The sequence below is a fragment of the Melospiza melodia genome (assembly GCF_035770615.1).
Source record: "Melospiza melodia melodia isolate bMelMel2 chromosome 17 unlocalized genomic scaffold, bMelMel2.pri SUPER_17_unloc_1, whole genome shotgun sequence".
NCBI classification, from domain to species: Eukaryota; Metazoa; Chordata; class Aves; order Passeriformes; family Passerellidae; genus Melospiza; species Melospiza melodia.
The window spans coordinates 1,159,131-1,178,115 of NW_026948502.1; the positions used below are offsets into that span (position 1 = coordinate 1,159,131).

Here is an 18,985-nt window from a genome sequence, read left to right on the forward strand (position 1 = left end):
TGCTTTGTGGATGTTCCTTGGGTGTTCCTTAGATGTTCTTTAGTGAAGGTCAGGAGAACCTTGGGTGTTCCTTGGGTGTTCCTTGGGTGTTCCTTGCATGTTCTTTGGATGTCCCTTAGATGTTCTTTGGATGTTCTTTGGATGTTCCTTGGGTTTTCCTTGGATGTTCCTTGGGTGTTCCTTGGACTTTCCCTGTTGGAAGGTCAGGAGAACCTTGGGTGTTCTTTGGATGTTCCTTGGATGTTCTTTGGATGCTCTTTGGAGGTTCCTTGGGTGTTCTTTGGATCTTCCTTGGGTGTTCCCTGGTGAAGGTCAGGAGAACCTTGGGTGTCCCTTGCGTGTTCCTTGGATGTTCTGTTGGTGTTCCTTGGGTGTTCTTTGGGTGTTCTTTGGGTGTTTCTTGGATGTTCTTTAGTGAAGGACAGGAGAACCTTGGGTGTTCCTTGGGTGTTCCTTGGGTGTTCCTTGGGTGCTCCTTGGGTGTTCCTTGGGTGTTTCTTGGATGTTCTTTAGTGAAGGTCAGGAGAACCTCGGGTGTTCCTTGGGTGTTCCTTGGGTGTTCCTTGGTTGTTCCTTGGGTGCTCCTTGGGTGTTCCTTGGGTGTTTCTTGGATGTTCTTTAGTGAAGGTCAGGAGAACCTTGGGTGTTCCTCGGGTGTTCCTTGGGTGTTCCTTGGGTGTTCCTTGGGTGTTCCTTGCATGTTCTTTGGATGTCCCTTAGATGTTCTTTGGATGTTCTTTGGATGTTCCTTGGGTTTTCCTTGGATGTTCCTTGGGTGTTCCTTGGACTTTCCCTGTTGGAAGGTCAGGAGAACCTTGGGAGTTCTTTGGATGTTCTTTGGATGTTCCTTGGATGTTCTTTGGGTTTTTCTTGGGTGTTCCTTGGACTTTCCCTGGTAGATGGGTCAGGTGAACCTTGGATGTTCCCTGGATGTTTTTTGGAATTTCCTTGGGTGTTCCGTGGTGAAGGTCAGGAGAACCTTGGGTGTCCCTTGCGTGTTCCTTGGATGTTCCTTTGGTGTTCCTTGGGTGTTCTTTGGATGTTCTTTGGGTGTTCTTTGGGTGTTTCTTGGATGTTCTTTAGTGAAGGTCAGGAGAACCTTGGGTGTTCCTTGGGTGTTCTTTGGATGAAGGTCAGGTGAACATTGGGTGTTTCGTGGATGTTCCTTGGGTGTTCCTTAGATGTTCTTTAGTGAAGGTCAGGAGAACCTTGGGTGTTCCTTGGGTGTTCCTTGGATGTTCCTTGGGTGCTCCTTGGGTGTTCCTTGGGTGTTCCTTGGACTTTCCCTGGTGGGAGCTCAGGTGAAGCTCAGGCACTCCTTGGGTGCTCCTCAGGTGGAGCTTGGGAGGGTCTTGGGTGGGTTTGGGCCGTTCCTTGCCTGAAGCTCCAGTGTCCCTCAGACGTTCCTGATGACATCCTTGGACAACCCATCGGGCAACCCGTGGGTGACCTTGGGCAAGACAAGGGGTGGCACTGGGTGGCACTGGGGTGGCACTGGGTGACACTGGGTTACACTGTGTGGCACTGGGTGACACTGGGGTGGCACTGGGTGACACTGGGTGGCACTGGGGTGGCACTGGGTGACACTGGGTTACACTGTGTGGCACTGGGTGACACTGGGGTGGCACTGGGTGACACTGGGTGGCACTGGGTGGCACTGGGTGACACTGCGTGGCACTGGGTGGCATTGGGTTACACTGGGGTGACACTGGGGTGACACTGGGCGGCATTGGGTGGCACTGGGGTGGCACTGGGGTGACACTGGGTTACACTGTGTGGCACTGGGTGACACTGGGGTGGCACTGGGTGACACTGGGTGGCACTGGGTGGCACTGGGTGGCACTGGGTGACACTGCGTGGCACTGGGGTGACACTGGGGTGGCACTGGGTGACACTGGGGTGACACTGGGTGGGACTGGGTGACACTGGGTGGCACTGGGTGGCACTGGGGTGGCACTGGGTGACTCTGGGTGACACTGGGTGACACTGGGTGGCACTGGGTGGCACTGGGGTGACACTGGGTGGGACTGGGTGACACTGGGTGGCACTGGGGTGGCACTGGGTGACTCTGGGTGACACTGGGTGGCACTGGGTGACACTGGGGTTACACTGGGTGGCACTGGGTGACACTGGGGTGATACTGGGGTGGCACTGGGTGGCACTGGGTGGCACTGGGTGACACTGGGGTGGCACTGGGTGACACTGGGTGACACTGGGTTACACTGTGTGACACTGGGGTGGCACTGGGTGACACTGGGGTGGCACTGGGTGACACTGGGTGACACTGGGTTACACTGTGTGACACTGGGGTGGCACTGGGTGGCACTGGGTGGCACTGGGTGGCACTGGGTGACGCCGGCTCCGCTCAGGGGTCTCAGCCCTGAGGCCGCGTTCGAGAGGTGCCGGTGCCACCGCCCGCAGGCCTGGAGGACGAGGATCCGTTCCTGGAGGACGACGAGATCGTGGTGAGGACGCTGTTCCCCGAGAGCTGGCTCTGGCAGCTGGAGACGCTGACGGAGCCGCCCGACCAGCTGGGGTGAGCCTGCACCGCCCGTGCCAGCGCCCGTGCCACCTCCCGTGCCACCTCCCGTGCCACCTCCTGTGCCACCTCCTGTCCCACCTCCCGTGCCACCTCCTGTGCCACCGCCTGTGCCACCTCCTGTGCCACCTCCAGTGCCACCTCCTGTGCCACCTCCCGTGCCACCCAGTGCCACCTCCAGTGCCACCTCCTGTGCCACCTCCTGTGCCACCTCCCGTGCCACCCAGTGCCACCTCCTGTGCCACCTCCTGTGCCACCTCCCGTGCCACCTCCCGTCCAACCTCCTGTGCCATCTCCTGTGCCACCTCCTGTCCCACCTCCTGTGCCACCTCCTGTCCCACCTCCTGTGCCACCTCCTGTGTCACCTCCAGTGCCACCTCCCGTGCCACCCAGTGCCACCTCCAGTGCCACCTCCTGTCCCACCTCCCGTGCCACCTCCAGTGCCACCTCCTGTGCCACCTCCTGTGCCACCTCCTGTGCCACCTCCTGTCCCACCTCCCGTGCCACCCCACGGACCAGCCTGGGCATGGTCACCCTGTCCTCATCCAGCTTGGACATGTCTGGAGACCAGGGAGGTCCCACGGTGGGGTTGGGACATCTTTGGGGACCAGGAAGGTTCTACTGAGGGTTTGGGACATCTTTGGAGTCCAGGAAAGTCCCACGGTGGCTTTGGGACATCTTTGGAGACCAGGGAGGTCCCACTGTGGGGTTGGGACATCCTTGAGGACCAGCAAAGTCCAGCTGAGGGTCTGGGACATCTTTGGAGACCAGGAAGGTTCCACTGTGGGTTTGGGACATCTCTGGGGACCAGGAAAGTCCAGATGTGGCTTTGGGACATCTTTGGAGACCAAGAAGGTCCCACTGTGGGGTTGGGACATCTCTGGGGACCAGGAAAGTCCCATGGTGGCTTTGGGACATCTCTGGGGACCGGGGAGGTCCAACTGTGGGGACCAGGGAGGTCCCACGGTGGGTTTGGGACATCTTTGGAGACCAGGAAGGTCCAGCTGAGGGTCTGGGACATCTTTGGAACCAAGAAGGTTCCATGGTGGCTTTGGGACATCTTTGGGGACCATGAAAGTCCAACTGTGTGGTTGGGACATCTTTGGACACCAAGGAGGTCCCACTGTGGGGTTTGGGACATCTTTGGAGACCAGGGAGGTCCCGTGGTGGCTTTGGGACATCTTTGGAGACCAGGAAGGTCCAGCTGTGGGTCTGGGACATCTTTGGAGACCAGGAAGGTTCTACTGAGGGTTTGGGACATCTTTGGAGACCAGGAGAGTCCAGCTGTGGGTTTGGGACATCTTTGGAGGGCAGGAAAGTCCTGTGGTGGCTTTGGGACATCTTTGGAGACCAGGGAGGTCCAGCTGAGGGTCTGGGACATCTTTGGGGACCAGGAAGGTCCAGCTGAGGGTCTGGGACATCTTTAGGGACCAGAGAAGTCCCATGGTGACACCCCCCGACCATCTTGGTCTCTCCTGTCTTCTCCAGGATCTCGGCCAAGACGGTGCCCGTGTACCTGCAGGACTCCATCACCACCTGGGAGGTCCTGGCCGTCAGCCTGTCCCCCACCAAAGGTAGGTGGGCGTGGAGGACCAGGGGGTTCCTGGGGGCAGCAGAAGGTCCCCAAACCTTGTAGGAGGTCCAAGAGACCTGAAGGGTCTCCTGAAGCCTGGAGGGGTTCACCAGGATTTGAGGGATCTCCAGAATCTGAGGGCGTGGAGATGCCCCAAAGCCTGGTGGCCATGCTGGAGATGTGAGGGATCTCCATGGAACTTGAGGGATCTCCTGAACTTTGGGATTCAAGGGGTCTCCTAAACCTTGAGCAGATCCCACAGTTCTTGATGGATCTCCCAAACCTTGAGAGGGTCCCACAGTTCTTGACGGATCTCCTGAACCTTGTGAGGACTCTGTGGGTTTTGATGGATCTCCTAAACCTTGAGAGGATCCCACAGTTCTTGATGGATCTCCCAAACCTTGATGGATCTCCTAAAGCTTGGGATGATCCCACAGTTCTTGATGGATCTCCTAAAGCTTGTGAGGACTCTGGGTTTTGATGGATCTCCTGAACTTTGATGGATCTCCTAAACGTGGGGAGGACTCGGTGGGTTTTGATGGATCTCCCAAACCTTGGGATGATCTCACAGTTCTTGATGGATCTCTCAAACCTTGTGAGGGCTCTGTGGGTCTTGATGGATCTCCCAAACCTTGTAGGAGGTCCATGAGGCCTGAAGGGTCTCCTGAAGCCTGGAGGGGTTCACCAGGATTTGAGGGATCTCCAGAATCTGAGGGCGTGGAGATGCCCCAAAGCCTGGTGGCCATGCTGGAGATGTGAGGGATCTCCTGAACTTTGGGATTCAAGGGGTCTCCTGAACCTTGAGCAGATCCCACAGTTCTTGATGGATCTGCTGGATCTTGTGAGGACTCGGTGGGTCTTGATGGATCTCCCAAACCTTGGGAGGACTCTTTGGGTCTTGATGGATCTCCTAAACCTTGATGGATCTCCTAAACGTTGGGAGGACTCTGTGGGTTTTGATGGATCTCCTAAAGCTTGAGCAGATCCCACAGTTCTTGATGGATCTCCTAAAGCTTGGGAGGATTCTGAGATCTTCATGGATCTCCTAAACCTTGGGAGGACTCTTTGGGTCTTGATGGATCTCCTAAACCTTGATGGATCTCCTAAACGTTGGGAGGACTCTGTGGGTTTTGATGGATCTCCTAAAGCTTGAGCAGATCCCACAGTTCTTGATGGATCTCCCAAACTTTGGGAGGATTCTGAGATCTTGATGGATCTCCTAAACCTTGACGGATCTCCTAAACGTTGGGAGGACTCTGTGGGTTTTGATGGATCTCCTAAGCCTTGAGAGGGTCCCACAGTCCTTGATGGATCTCCCAAACCCTGGGAGGACTCTTTGGGTCTTGAGGGATCTCCTAAACCTTGATGGATCTCCTAAAGCTTGGGATGATCCCACAGTTCTTGATGGATCTCCCAAACCTTGTGAGAACTCTGTGGATCTTGAGGGATCTCCCAAACTTTGGGATTCAAGGGGTCTCCTAAACCTTGAGCAGATGGCACAGTTCTTGATGGATCTCCTAAACCTTGATGGATCTCCTGAACCTTGTGAGGACTCTGGGTTTTGATGGATCTCCTAAAGCTTGGAATTCAAGGCGTCTCCTAAACCTTGAGCAGATCCCACAGTTCTTGACGGATCTCCTGAACTTTGTGAGGACTCTGTGGGTTTTGATGGATCTCCCCAACCTTGGGAGGATCCCACAGTTCTTGATGGATCTCCTAAACCTTGGGAGGACTCTGCTGCTTTTGATGGACCTCCCAAACCCTGGGAGGACTCTGCTGCTTTTGATGGACCTCCCAAACCCTGGGAGGACTCTTTGGGTCTTAATGGATCTCCTAAACCTTGATGGATCTCCTAAACCTTGGGAGGACTCTGGGTTTTGATGGATCTCCTAAAGCTTGAGAGGGTCCCACAGTCCATGATGGATCTCCCAAACCTTGTAGGAGATCCATGAGGCCTGAAGGGTCCCCTGAAGCCTGGAGGGGTTCACCAGGATTTGACGGATCTCCAAAATCTGAGGGTGTGGAGATGCCCCAAAGCCTGGTGGCCATGCTGGAGATGTGAGGGATCTCCATGGGACTTGAGGGATCTCCTGAACTTTGGGATTCAAGGGGTCTCCTCAACCTTGAGCAGATCCCACAGTTCTTGATGGATCTGCTGGATCTTGTGAGGACTCGGTGGGTCTTGATGGACCTCCTAAACCTTGATGGATCTCCTAAACGTTGGGAGGACTCTGTGGGTTTTGAGGGATCTCCCAAACCTTGGGATGATCCCACAGTTCTTGATGGATCTCTTAAACCTTGGGAGGACTCTTTGGGTCTTGATGGATCTCTTAAACCTTGATGGATCTCCTAAACCTTGATGGATCTCCTAAACGTTGGGAGGACTCTGTGGGTTTTGACGGATCTCCTAAAGCTTGGGATGATCCCACAGTTCTTGATGGATCTCCTAAAGCTTGGGAGGATTCTGAGATCTTCATGGATCTCCTAAACCTTGGGAGGATCCCACAGTTCTTGATGGACCTCCCAAACCTTGGGAAGACCCCGTGGATCTTCAGGGATCTCCCAAACTTTGGGATTCAAGGGGTCTTCTAAACCTTGAGGAGATCCCACCATTCTTGATGGATCTCCTGAACTTTGTGAGGACTCTGTGGGTTTTGATGGATCTCCCCAACCTTGGGATGATCCCACAGTTCTTGATGGATCTCCCAAACCTTGCGAGGACTCTGGGTTTCGATGGATCTTCTAAACCTTGAGCAGATCCCACAGTTCTTGATGGATCTCCTAAACCTTGGGAGGGCTCTGTGGGTCTTGATGGATCTCCTAAACCTTGATGGATCTCCTAAACGTTGGGAGGACTCTGTGGGTTTTGATGGATCTCCTAAAGCTTGAGCAGATCCCACAGTTCTTGATGGATCTCCCAAACCTTGTGAGAACTCTGTGGATCTTGAGGGATCTCCCAAACTTTGGGATTCAAGGGGTCTCCTAAACCTTGAGCAGATCCCACAGTTCTTGATGGATCTCCTAAACCTTGATGGATCTCCTGAACCTTGTGAGGACTCTGGGTTTTGGTGGATCTCCTAAAGCTTGGAATTCAAGGCGTCTCCTAAACCTTGAGAGGGTCCCACAGTTCTTGACGGATCTCCTGAACTTTGTGAGGACTCTGTGGGTTTTGATGGATCTCCCCAACCTTGGGAGGATCCCACAGTTCTTGATGGATCTCCTAAACCTTGGGAGGACTCTGCTGCTTTTGATGGACCTCCCAAACCTTGGGAGGACTCTTTGGGTCTTGATGGATCTCCTAAACCTTGATGGATCTCCTAAACCTTGGGAGGACTCTGGGTTTTGATGGATCTCCTAAAGCTTGAGAGGGTCCCACAGTCCATGATGGATCTCCCAAACCTTGTAGGAGGTCCATGAGGCCTGAAGGGTCCCCTGAAGCCTGGAGGGGTTCACCAGGATTTGAGGGATCTCCAAAATCTGAGGGCGTGGAGATGCCCCAAAGCCTGGTGGCCATGCTGGAGATGTGAGGGATCTCCATGGGACTTGAGGGATCTCCTGAACTTTGGGATTCAAGGGGTCTCCTCAACCTTGAGCAGATCCCACAGTTCTTGATGGATCTCCCAAACCTTGGGAGGACTCTTTGGGTCTTGATGGACCTCCTAAACCTTGATGGATCTCCTGAACGTTGGGAGGACTCTGTGGGTTTTGATGGATCTCCCAAACCTTGGGATGATCCCACAGTTCTTGATGGATCTCCTAAACCTTGGGAGAACTCTTTGGGTCTTGATGGATCTCCTAAACCTTGATGGATCTTCTAAACCTTGATGGATCTCCTGAACGTTGGGAGGACTCTGTGGCTCTTGATGGATCTCCCAAACCTTGGGATGATCCCACAGTTCTTGATGGATCTCCTAAACCTTGAGAGGGTCCCACAGTCCTTGATGGATCTCCCAAACCTTGTGAAGGATCTGTGGGTCTTGATGGATCTCCTAAACCTTGATGGATCTCCTAAACGTTGGGATGATCCCACAGTTCTTGATGGATCTCCTAAACCTTGATGGATCTCCTAAACCTTGATGGATCTCCTAAACCTTGTGAGGATTCTGAGATCTTCATAGATCTCCTAAACCTTGTGAGGACTCTTTGGGTCTTGATGGATCTCCTAAACCTTGAGCAGATCCCACAGCTCTTGATGGATCTCCCAAACCTTGGGAGGACTCTGTGGGTCTTGATGGATCTCCCAAACCTTGATGGATCTCCTAAAGCTTGGGATGATCCCACAGTTCTTGATGGATCTCCTAAACCTTGTGAGGATTCTGAGATCTTCATGGATCTCCTAAACCTTGGGAGGACTCTGCTGGTTTTGATGGACCTCCCAAACCATGGGAGGACTCTTTGGGGTCTTGATGGATCTCCTAAACATTGATGGATCTCCCAAACCTTGTGAGGACTCTGGGTTTTGATGGACCTCCCAAACCTTTTGAGATCTCCCTGCCCTTCCAGGCACCTCTGAAGCCCTCGGGGCTGCCTTGGGCACACGAGATGTCCCCAACCCCAACCCCCACCTGTGCCGTGTCCCACCGATGTCCCCAACCCCAACCCCCACCTGTGCCGTGTCCCCACCGATGTCCCCACCCCCAGACCTGACGTGTCCCCACCGATGTCCCCAACCCAACCCCAACCATTGCCGTGTCCCCACCGATGTCCCCACCCCCACCCCCACCCCCACCGTGTCCCCACCGATGTCCCCACCCCCACCCCCACCCCCACCGTGTCCCCACCGATGTCCCCACCCCCACCCCCACCCGTGCCGTGTCCCCACCGATGTCCCCAACCCCCAGACCTGCCGTGTCCCCACCGATGTCCCCACCCCCAGACCTGACGTGTCCCCACCGATGTCCCCAACCCAACCCCACCCCTGCTGTGTCCCACCGATGTCCCCACCCCGACCCCTGCCGTGTCCCCACCGATGTCCCCAACCCCGACCCCTGCCGTGTCCCACCGATGTCCCCACCCCTGACGTGTCCCACCGATGTCCCCACCCCACCCCCACCCCTGCCGTGTCCCACCGATGTCCCCAACCCCCACCCCTGCCGTGTCCCCACCGATGTCCCCACCCCCACCCCCACCTCTGCCGTGTCCCCACCCGCAGGACTTTGCGTGGCCACCCCGTACGAGATCACGGTGCTGAAGCAGTTCTTCATGGACCTCCGCCTGCCCTACTCGGTGGTGAGGAATGAGCAGGTGGAGATCCGCGCCGTCCTCTACAACCACCTGCCGCAGGACATCACGGTCAGCTGGGGGACGTCCTTTTGGGGGGACACCAACCGTCACCTTCTCCAGACCTTGGGGTGTGACCTCCTGGTGGCCGTGCAGGTGCGCGTGGAGCTGGTCCACAACCCCGAGCTGTGCAGCCCCTCCACGGCCAAGCGCAGGTTCCAGCAGGTCCTGAAGGTCAAGGCCCAGTCCTCGCGCGCCGTCCCCTTCGTCGTCGTCCCCCTCAAGCTGGGCCAGCTGGACGTCGAGGTCAAGGCGTCCGTCCGCGACCGCTACATGGGTGACGGCGTCAAGAAGAAGCTCCGGGTGGTGGTGAGTGGTCATCGGTGGTGGCGTCGATGTTCTTGAGGTGTTCCCAGCATGGTGGCATCGATGTTCTTGAGGTGTTCCCAGCATGGTGGAATCCCAGCATGGTGGCATCGATGTTCTTGAGATGTTCTCAGCATGGTGGCATCTATGTTCTTGAGATGTTCCCAGCATGGTGGCACCCATGGTGGCATCGATGTTCTTGAGATGTTCCCAGCATGGTGGCATCCATGGTGGCATCCCAGCATGGTGGCATCCATGGTGGCATCTCAGCATGGTGGCATCGATGTTCTTGAGATGTTCTCAGCATGGTGGCATCCCAGCATGGTGACATCGATGTTCTTGAGATGTTCCCAGCATGGTGGCATCAATGGTGGCATCCCAGCATGGTGGCATCAATGGTGGAATCCCAGCATGGTGGCATTGATGTTCTTGAGATGTTCCCAGCATGGTGGCATCCATGGTGGCATCGATGTGCTTGAGGTGTTCCCAGCATGGTGGCATCAATGGTGGCATCCCAGCATGGTGGCATTGATGTTCTTGAGGTGTTCCCAGCATGGTGGCATCCATGGTGGCATCGATGTGCTTGAGGTGTTCCCAGCATGGTGGCATCCATGGTGGCATCCCAGCATGGTGGCATCGATGTTCTTGAGATGTTCTCAGCATGGTGGCATCCCAGCATGGTGGCATCCATGGTGGCATCCCAGCATGGTGGCATCGATGTTCCCAGCATGGTGGCATCAATGGTGGCATCCCAGCATGGTGGCATCAATGGTGGAATCCCAGCATGGTGGCATTGATGTTCTTGAGATGTTCCCAGCATGGTGGCATCCGTGGTGGCATCCCAGCATGGTGGCATCAATGGTGGAATCCCAGCATGGTGGCATCGATGTTCTTGAGATGTTCCCAGCATGGTGGCACCCATGGTGGCATCGATGTTCTTGAGATGTTCCCAGCATGGTGGCATCCATGGTGGCATCCCAGCATGGTGGCATCGATGTTCTTGAGGTGTTCCCAGCATGGTGGCATCCATGGTGGCATCCCAGCATGGTGGCATCGATGTTCTTGAGATGTTCCCAGCATGGTGGCATCAATGGTGGCATCCCAGCATGGTGGCATCGATGTGCTTGAGGTGTTCCCAGCATGGTGGCATCCATGGTGGCATCCCAGAATGGTGGCATCGATGTTCTTGAGATGTTCCCAGCACGGTGGCATCCCAGCATGGTGGCATCAATGGTGGAATCCCAGCATGGTGGCATCGATGTTCTTGAGATGTTCCCAGCATGGTGGCATCCATGGTGGCATCCCAGCACGGTGGCATCCATGGTGGCATCCACGGTGGCATCCCAGTATGGTGGCATCGATGTTCTTGAGATGTTCCCAGCATGGTGGCATCCATGGTGACATCCCAGCATAGTGGGATCCATGGTGGCATCCACGGTGGCATCCCAGCACGGTGGCATCGATGTTCTTGAGATGTTCTCAGCATGGTGGCATCCACGGTGGCATCCCAGCACGGTGGCATCGATGTTCTTGAGATGTTCTCAGCATGTTGGCACCCATGGTGGCATCCCAGCATGGTGGCATCGATGTTCTTGAGATGTTCCCAGCATGGTGGCACCCATGGTGTTCTCCTTCAGTGGTTTTGGGTGGTCACCATGGGTGGGTGGGCCAGGTCCACCACAGCAGGAGGGGGTGGGAGGTGGTGGCACGTCCGGTCTGCTGTGGTGGCACCAAGGGGTCAGTGTGAGTGGCCAGGTTGGTTTGATTGCATTATTGATTTGGTGGTTTCAATCAATATCTTCATTGATGATCTGGATGGGATCAGGCTGACCATGGGAATTGATGTTTTCAATCAATATCTTCATTGATCACCTGGATGGGATCAGGCTGACCATGGGACTTGATGCCCTCATCGATTTGGTGTTTTCAATCAATATCTTCATTGATCACCTGGATGGGATCAGGTTGACCATGGGATTTGATGTTTTCAATCAATATCTTCATTGATGATCTTGATGGGATGACCAAGCTCAGGTTGACCATGGGACTTGATACCCTCATTGATTTGGAGTTTTTAATCAATATCTTCATTGATGGGATCGGGATAGGATCAGGCTGACCATGGGACTTGATGTTCTTAATCAATATCTTCATTGATGATCTTGATGGGGTCAGGCTGACCTTGGGACTTGATGTCCTCATTGGTTTGATGTTTTCAATCAATATCTTCATTGATCACCTGGATGGGATCAGGCTGACCATGGGACTTGATGTCCTCATTGATTTGGTGTTTTCAATCAATATCTTCATTGATCACCTCGATGGGGTCACCAACGCCAGGATGACCATGGGACTTGATGCCCTCATTGATTTGATATTTTCAATCAATATCTTCATTGATCACCTGGATGGGATCAGGCTGACCATGGGATTTGATTTGATGTTTTCAATCAATATCTTCATTGATGATCTTGATGGGATCACCAAGCTCAGGCTGACCATGGGACTTGGTGCCCTCATTGATTTGGTATTTGTAATCAATATCTTCATTGATGATCGGGATAGGATCAGGCTGACCATGGGACTTGATGTTCTTAATCAATATCCTCATTGATGATCTTGATGGGGTCAGGCTGACCTTGGAACTTGATGCCCTCATTGATTTGGTGTTTTCAATCAATATCTTCATTGATCACCTGGATGGGATCAGGCTGACCATGGGACTTGATGTTCTTAATCAATATCTTCATTGATCACCTGGATGGGATCAGGCTGACCATGGGACTTGATGTCCTCATTGATTTGATATTTTCAATCAATATCTTCATTGATCACCTGGATGGGATCAGGATGACCATGGGACTTGATGTCCTTTTTGATTGGAAGTTTTTAATCAATATCTTCATTGATATTGATGGGGTCGTGATGACCATGAGACTTGATGTCCTCATTGATTTGATATTTTCAATCAATATCTTCATTGATGATCTCCATGGGGTCACCAAGCTCAGGCTGACCATGGGACTTGATGTCCTCGTTGATTTGATATTTTCAATCAATATCTTTATTGATCACCTGGATGGGATCAGGCTGACCATGGGACTTGATGCCCTCATTGATTTGATATTTTCAATCAATATCTTCATTGATCACCTCCATGGGGTCACCAAGCTCAGGCTGACCATGGGACTTGATGTCCTCGTTGATTTGATATTTTCAATCAATATCTTCATTGATCACCTGGATCAGATCAGGCTGACCATGGGACTTGATGCCCTCATTGATTTGATATTTTCAATCAATATCTTTATTGATCACCTGGATCAGATCAGGCTGACCATGGGACTTGATGTCCTCGTTGATTTGATATTTTCAATCAATATCTTCATTGATCACCTGGATCAGATCAGGCTGACCATGGGACTTGATGTCCTCATTGATTTGGTATTTTTAATCAATATCTTCATTGATGATCTCCATGGGGTCACCAAGCTCAGGCTGACCATGAGACTTGATGCCGTTATTGATCTGATATTTTCAATCAATATCTTCATTGATGATCTCCATGGGGTCCCCAAGCTCAGGCTGACCATGGTGGCCACACAATGAAGTTGACCAAGACACCCAGAGTGACCTTGGTGTCTCCAGGACCTCAGCCACCTGTGTGACCCGGTGTGGCCTCCTGGCGCTGTCCCCGTGTGTCACTGGGGGTACTGGTTTATACTGGGAGGCCTCTCCTGGTGGTCCAGAGGGGTTGGGACAGGGAGGAACCCAGACCCAAACCCACCTTCAGCTCTGGACTCTGCCCTGGACAGCCCGAGGGGATGCGGCTGGAGAAGACGGTGAAGATCGTGGAGCTGGACCCGCAGAAGAAGGGAGTCAGTGAGTGACATCTCTGGGGAGGTCCCATGGTGGCTTTGGGACATCTTTGGGGTCCATGGAGGTGTCACAGTGGGTTTGGGACATCTTTGAGGTCCATGGAGGTCCCATGGTGGATTTGGGAGGATAAAGGAGGTCCCACGGAGGCTTTGGGACATCTCTGGGGTCCATGGAGGTGTCACAGTGGGTTTAAGACATCTTTGAGGTCCATGGAAGTCCCATGGTGGCTTTGGGATGTCATTGGGGTCCATGGAGGACCCACAGTGGGTTTGGGACATTTTTGAGGTCCATGGAGGTCCCACAGTGGGTTTGGGGCATCTTTGGTGACCAGGGAGGTCCCACAGTGGCTTTGGGACATCTTTGGAGATCAAGAAGCTCCCATGGTGGCTTTGGGACATCTCTGGGGATCAAGGAGGTCCCACGGTGGCTTTGGGACATCTTTGGGGACCATGGAGATCTCACTGTGGGTTTGGGACATCTTTGGGGATTAAAGAGGTCCCATGGTGGCTTTGGGTCATCTTTGGGGACCAGGGAGGTCCCACGGTGGCTTTGGGACATCTTTGGCGACCATGGAGGTCCTGTGGTGGCTTGGGGATGTCTTTGGGGACCAGGGAGGTCCCACCATGGATCTGGGACATCTGGAGGGATCAAGGAGGAACCTCCAAGCTCAGGTTTGGGACAACTTGGAGGACAAGAGACATCCCACCACGGAACTGGGACATCTCAAGGGACAAGGGCCACCTTGATGTGGGGCGGGGCTGGGCCACCTCAGGAGAGGATTTGGGGTCACCACACCCACCCCACCCCACCCCACCCCACAGACGGGGTGCAGGAGGAGCGGGTGAAGGCCGCGGACCTCTCGGACATCGTCCCCAACACCGAGTCGGAGACCAAAGTCAGCATCCAGGGTGAGCACCGCGGAGAAGACGCACGGGGACAACCTGGCGGTGGGGTGGGACACCTCGAGCGTGACGCGCCCTCTCCTGGCCCAGGCAACCCCGTGTCCATCATGGTGGAGAAGGCCATCGACGGGGCCAAGCTGAAGCACCTGATCGTGACGCCGGCGGGCTGCGGGGAGCAGAACATGATCGCCATGACGCCCACGGTCATCGCCGTCCACTACCTGGACAGCACCATGCAGTGGGAGAACTTCGGCATCGACCGCCGCGCCGGCGCCATCGAGCTGATCAAGAAAGGTGGGAACGGTTCCAGGGTGGTGGGGATGTCCTCAGAATGGTGGGGATGGCAAAAAAAAGTGGTGGGAATGGCACCAAAGTGGTGGGAATGGCAACAAAATAGTGGGAAAGTCCTCAAAATGGTGGGAGTGCCCTCAAAATGGTGGGAACGGCAATGAAAGTGGTGGGAATGTCCTCAAAATGGTGGGAAGGACAACGAAAGTGGTGGGAATGTCCTGAAAATGGTGGGGACGTCCTCAAAACGGTGGGAATGGCACCAAAATGGTGGGAATGTCCTCAAAATGGTGGGAATGTCCTCAAAATGGTGGGAAGAACGGCAACGAAAGTGGTGGGAATATCCTCAAAATGGTGGGAATGGCACCATAATGGTGGGAAGGGCACCAAAATGGTGGGAATGGCCATGAAAGTGGTGGGAATGTCCTCAAAATGGTGGGAATGGCACCAAAATGGTGGGAACGTCCTCAAAATGGTGGGGATGTCCTTAAAATGGTGGGAAGGCAACGGAAGTGGTGGGAATGTCCTCAAAATGGTGGGGATGTCCTCAAAATGGTGGGAATGTCCTCAAAATGGTGGGAATGTCCTCAAAATGGTGGGAACGGACACAAAAGTGGTGGAGATGTCCTCAAAATGGTGGGAACATCAACAAAATGCTGGGAATGTCCTCAAAATGGTGGGAATGTTCTCAAAATGGTGGGAACGGCTCCGAAAGTGGTGGGGATGTCCTCAAAATGGTGGGGATGTCCTCAAAATGGTGGGAACGGCAACAAAAGTGGTGGAGATGTCCTCAAAATGGTGAGAACATCAACAAAATGGTGGGAATGTCCTCAAAATGGTGGGAATGTTCTCAAAATGGTGGGAATGTTCTCAAAATGGTGGGAACGGCACCCAAATGGTGGTAATGTCAACGAAAATGGTGGGAATGTCCTCAAAATGGTGGGAATGTTCTCAAAATGGTGGGAAGGGCACCAAAACGGTGGGAACGTCAACGAAAATGGTGGGAATGTCCTCAAAAGGGTGGGAATGGCACCATAATGGTGGGAATGTTCTCAAAATGGTGGAATATCCTCAAAATGGTGGAAATGTCCTCACAATGGTGGAATGTCCTCCAAATGGTGGGAAGGGCACCAAAATGGTAGGAATGGCAACAAAATGGTGGAGATGGCAATGAAAGTGGTGGGAATGTCCTCAAAATGGTGGGGAAGTCCTCAAAAGTGGTGGGAAAGTCCTCAAAATAGTGGAATATCCTCAAAATGGTGGGAATGTCCTCACAATGGTGGAATGTCCTCCAAATGGTGGGAATGGCACCAAAATGGTGGGAATGGCACCAAAATGGTGGAATGGCAACAAAAGTGGTGGGAATGTCCTCAAAATGGTGGGGATGTCCTCAAAAGGGTGGGAACGTCAACAAAAATGGTGGGAACGTCCTCAAAATGGTGAGAACATCAACAAAATGCTGGGAATGTCCTCAAAATGGTGGGAATGGCCTCAAAATGGTGGGAATGTTCTCAAAATGGTGGGAACGGCAATGAAAATGGTGGGAACGTCCTCAAAATGGTGGGAATGGCACCATAATGGTGGGAATGTTCTCAAAATGGTGGGAATGTCCTCAAAATGGTGGAATATCCTCAAAATGGTGGAATATCCTCAAAAGGGTGGGAATGTTCTCAAAATGGTGGAATGTCCTCAAAATGGTGGAAATATCCTCACAATGGTGGAATGTCCTCCAAATGGTGGGAATGGCACCAAAATGGTGGAATGGCAACGAAAGTGGTGGGAATGTCCTCAAAATGGTGGGAATGTCCTCAGAATGGTGGGAATGGCACCAAAATGGTGGGAAAGTCCTCAAAAGTGGTGGAATGTCCTCAGAATGGTGGGAATGTCCTCAGAATGGTGGGAATAGCAACAAAAGGGGTGGGAATGTCATCAAAATGGTGGGAAAGTCCTCAGAATGGTGGGAATGGCACCAAAATGGTGGGAAAGTCCTCAAAAGTGGTGGAATGTCCTCAAAATGGTGGGAATGTCCTCAAATTCATCATTGCATTGACCAATGGTTGGAGAACATTGGTGGCCTGAGGCCACCCCTCACACTGACCGGTGGTTGGAGAACATTGGTGGCCTGAAACCCACCCAGGCCACCCCTCATGTTGGTCAACAGTTGGAGGACATTGGTGGCCTGAGGGTTCCTCAGCTTGGTGGGTGCTCTTTGTGGTGGCCAATGCTTGGAGGACATTGGTGGCCTGAAGCCCACCCAGGCCACCCCTCATGTTGACCAACAGCTGGAGAACATTGGTGGCCTGAGGCCACCCCTCACATTGACCAATGGCTGGAGAACATTGGTGACCTGAAGCCACCATCAGCCACCCCTCATATTGACCAATGGTTGGAGAACATTGGTGGCCTGAGGGTTCCTCAGCTTTGGTGGGTGCTCTGTGTGTTGGTCAATGGTTGGAGGACATTGGTGGCCTGAAGCCACCACTGGCCATCCCTCACATTGACCAACAGCTGGAGAACATTGGTGGCCTGAAGCCACCACTGGCCACCACTCACATTGACCAATGGCTGGAGGACATTGGTGGCCTGAAGCCACCACCTGCCACCCCTCATGTTGGCCAACAGTTGGAGAACATTGGTGGCCTGAAGCCACCACTGGCCACCGCTCACATTGACCAATGGCTGGAGGACATTGGTGGCCTGAAGCCACCACCTGCCACCCCTCATGTTGGCCAACAGTTGGAGAACATTGGTGGCCTGAAGCCACCTCATGTTGACCAACAGTTGGAGGACATTGGTGGCCTGAGGCCGCCACTCATGTTGACCAACAGCTGGAGGACATTGGTGGCCTGAGGCCGCCCCTCATGTTGACCAACAGCTGGAGAACATTGGTGGCCTGAGGCCACCCCTCACATTGACCAATGGCTGGAGAACATTGGTGACCTGAAGCCACCATCAGCCACCCCTCATATTTACCAATGGTTGGAGAACATTGGTGGCCTGAGGGTTCCTCAGCTTTGGTGGGTGCTCTGTGTGTTGGTCAATGGTTGGAGGACATTGGTGGCCTGAAGCCACCACTGGCCATCCCTCACATTGACCAACAGCTGGAGAACATTGGTGGCCTGAAGCCACCTCATGTTGACCAACGATTGGAGAACATTGGTGGCCTGAGGCCACCCCTCATGTTGACCAACAGTTGGAGAACATTGGTGGCCTGAGGCCACCCCTCACATTGACCAGTGGTTGGAGAACATTGGTGGCCTGAAGCCACCACCAGCCACCCCTCATATTGACCAACAGTTGGAGAACACTGGTGGCCTGAGGCCACCCCTCACGTTGACCAGTGGTTGGAGAACATTGGTGGCCTGAAGCCACCACTGGCCACCGCTCACATTGACCAATGGTTGGAGGACATTGGTGGCCTGAAGCCACCTCATGTTGACCAACAGTTGGAGAACATTGGTGGCCTGAAGCCACCCCTCACGTTGACCAACAGCTGGAGAGCATTGGTGGCCTGAAGCCACCACTGGCCACCGCTCACATTGACCAATGGCTGGAGGACATTGGTGGCCTGAAGCCACCTCATGTTGACCAACAGTTGGAGGACATTGGTGGCCTGAGGCCGCCTCATGTTGACCAACAGTTGGAGGACATTGGTGGCCTGAAGCCACCACCAGCCACCCCTCATATTGACCAACAGTTGGAGAACATTGGTGGCCTGAGGCCACCCCTCACGTTGACCAACAGCTGGAGAACATTGGTGGCCTGAAGCCACCACCTGCCACCCCTCATGTTGGCCAACAGTTGGAGAACATTGGTGGCCTGAAGCCACCACCAGCCACCCCTCATGTTGGCCAACAGTTGGAGAACATTGGTGGCCTGAAGCCACCCCTCATGTTGGCCAACAGTTGGAGAACATTGATGGCCTGAAGCCACCTCATGTTGACCAACGATTGGAGAACATTGGTGGCCTGAGGCCACCCCTCACATTGACCAGTGGTTGGAGGACATTGGTGGCCTGAAGCCCAGCCAGGCCACCCCTCGCGTTGACCAAGGGCCATCTCCTCGCAGGTTACACCCAGCAGTTGGCCTTCCGCAAGCCCGACAGCTCCTACGCCGCCTTCATCAATCGCCCCTCCAGCACCTGGTGAGGGACCTCCTCCCACCACCACCACCACCACCACCCAGCCCAGGTGACCCGGCCGCTCAGGTGTCCCCATC

At 53.8% G+C, this 18,985-nt stretch overlaps 1 protein-coding gene across 1 annotated transcript in view; it reads left to right on the forward strand.

Annotated features, from left to right (window-relative positions):
* The window catches only part of LOC134433013 (A.superbus venom factor 1-like), a 68,000-nt gene that overhangs the window by 26,977 nt on the left and 22,038 nt on the right, over positions 1-18,985 (forward strand). Inside the window, exons 18-25 of the mRNA XM_063181897.1 lie at positions 2,422-2,536; positions 4,028-4,113; positions 9,265-9,404; positions 9,489-9,701; positions 13,514-13,580; positions 14,399-14,485; positions 14,570-14,773; positions 18,836-18,911. Of these exons, the coding sequence (XP_063037967.1) occupies positions 2,422-2,536; positions 4,028-4,113; positions 9,265-9,404; positions 9,489-9,701; positions 13,514-13,580; positions 14,399-14,485; positions 14,570-14,773; positions 18,836-18,911 (988 nt within the window). The remainder of the gene's footprint in view (positions 1-2,421; positions 2,537-4,027; positions 4,114-9,264; positions 9,405-9,488; positions 9,702-13,513; positions 13,581-14,398; positions 14,486-14,569; positions 14,774-18,835; positions 18,912-18,985) is intronic.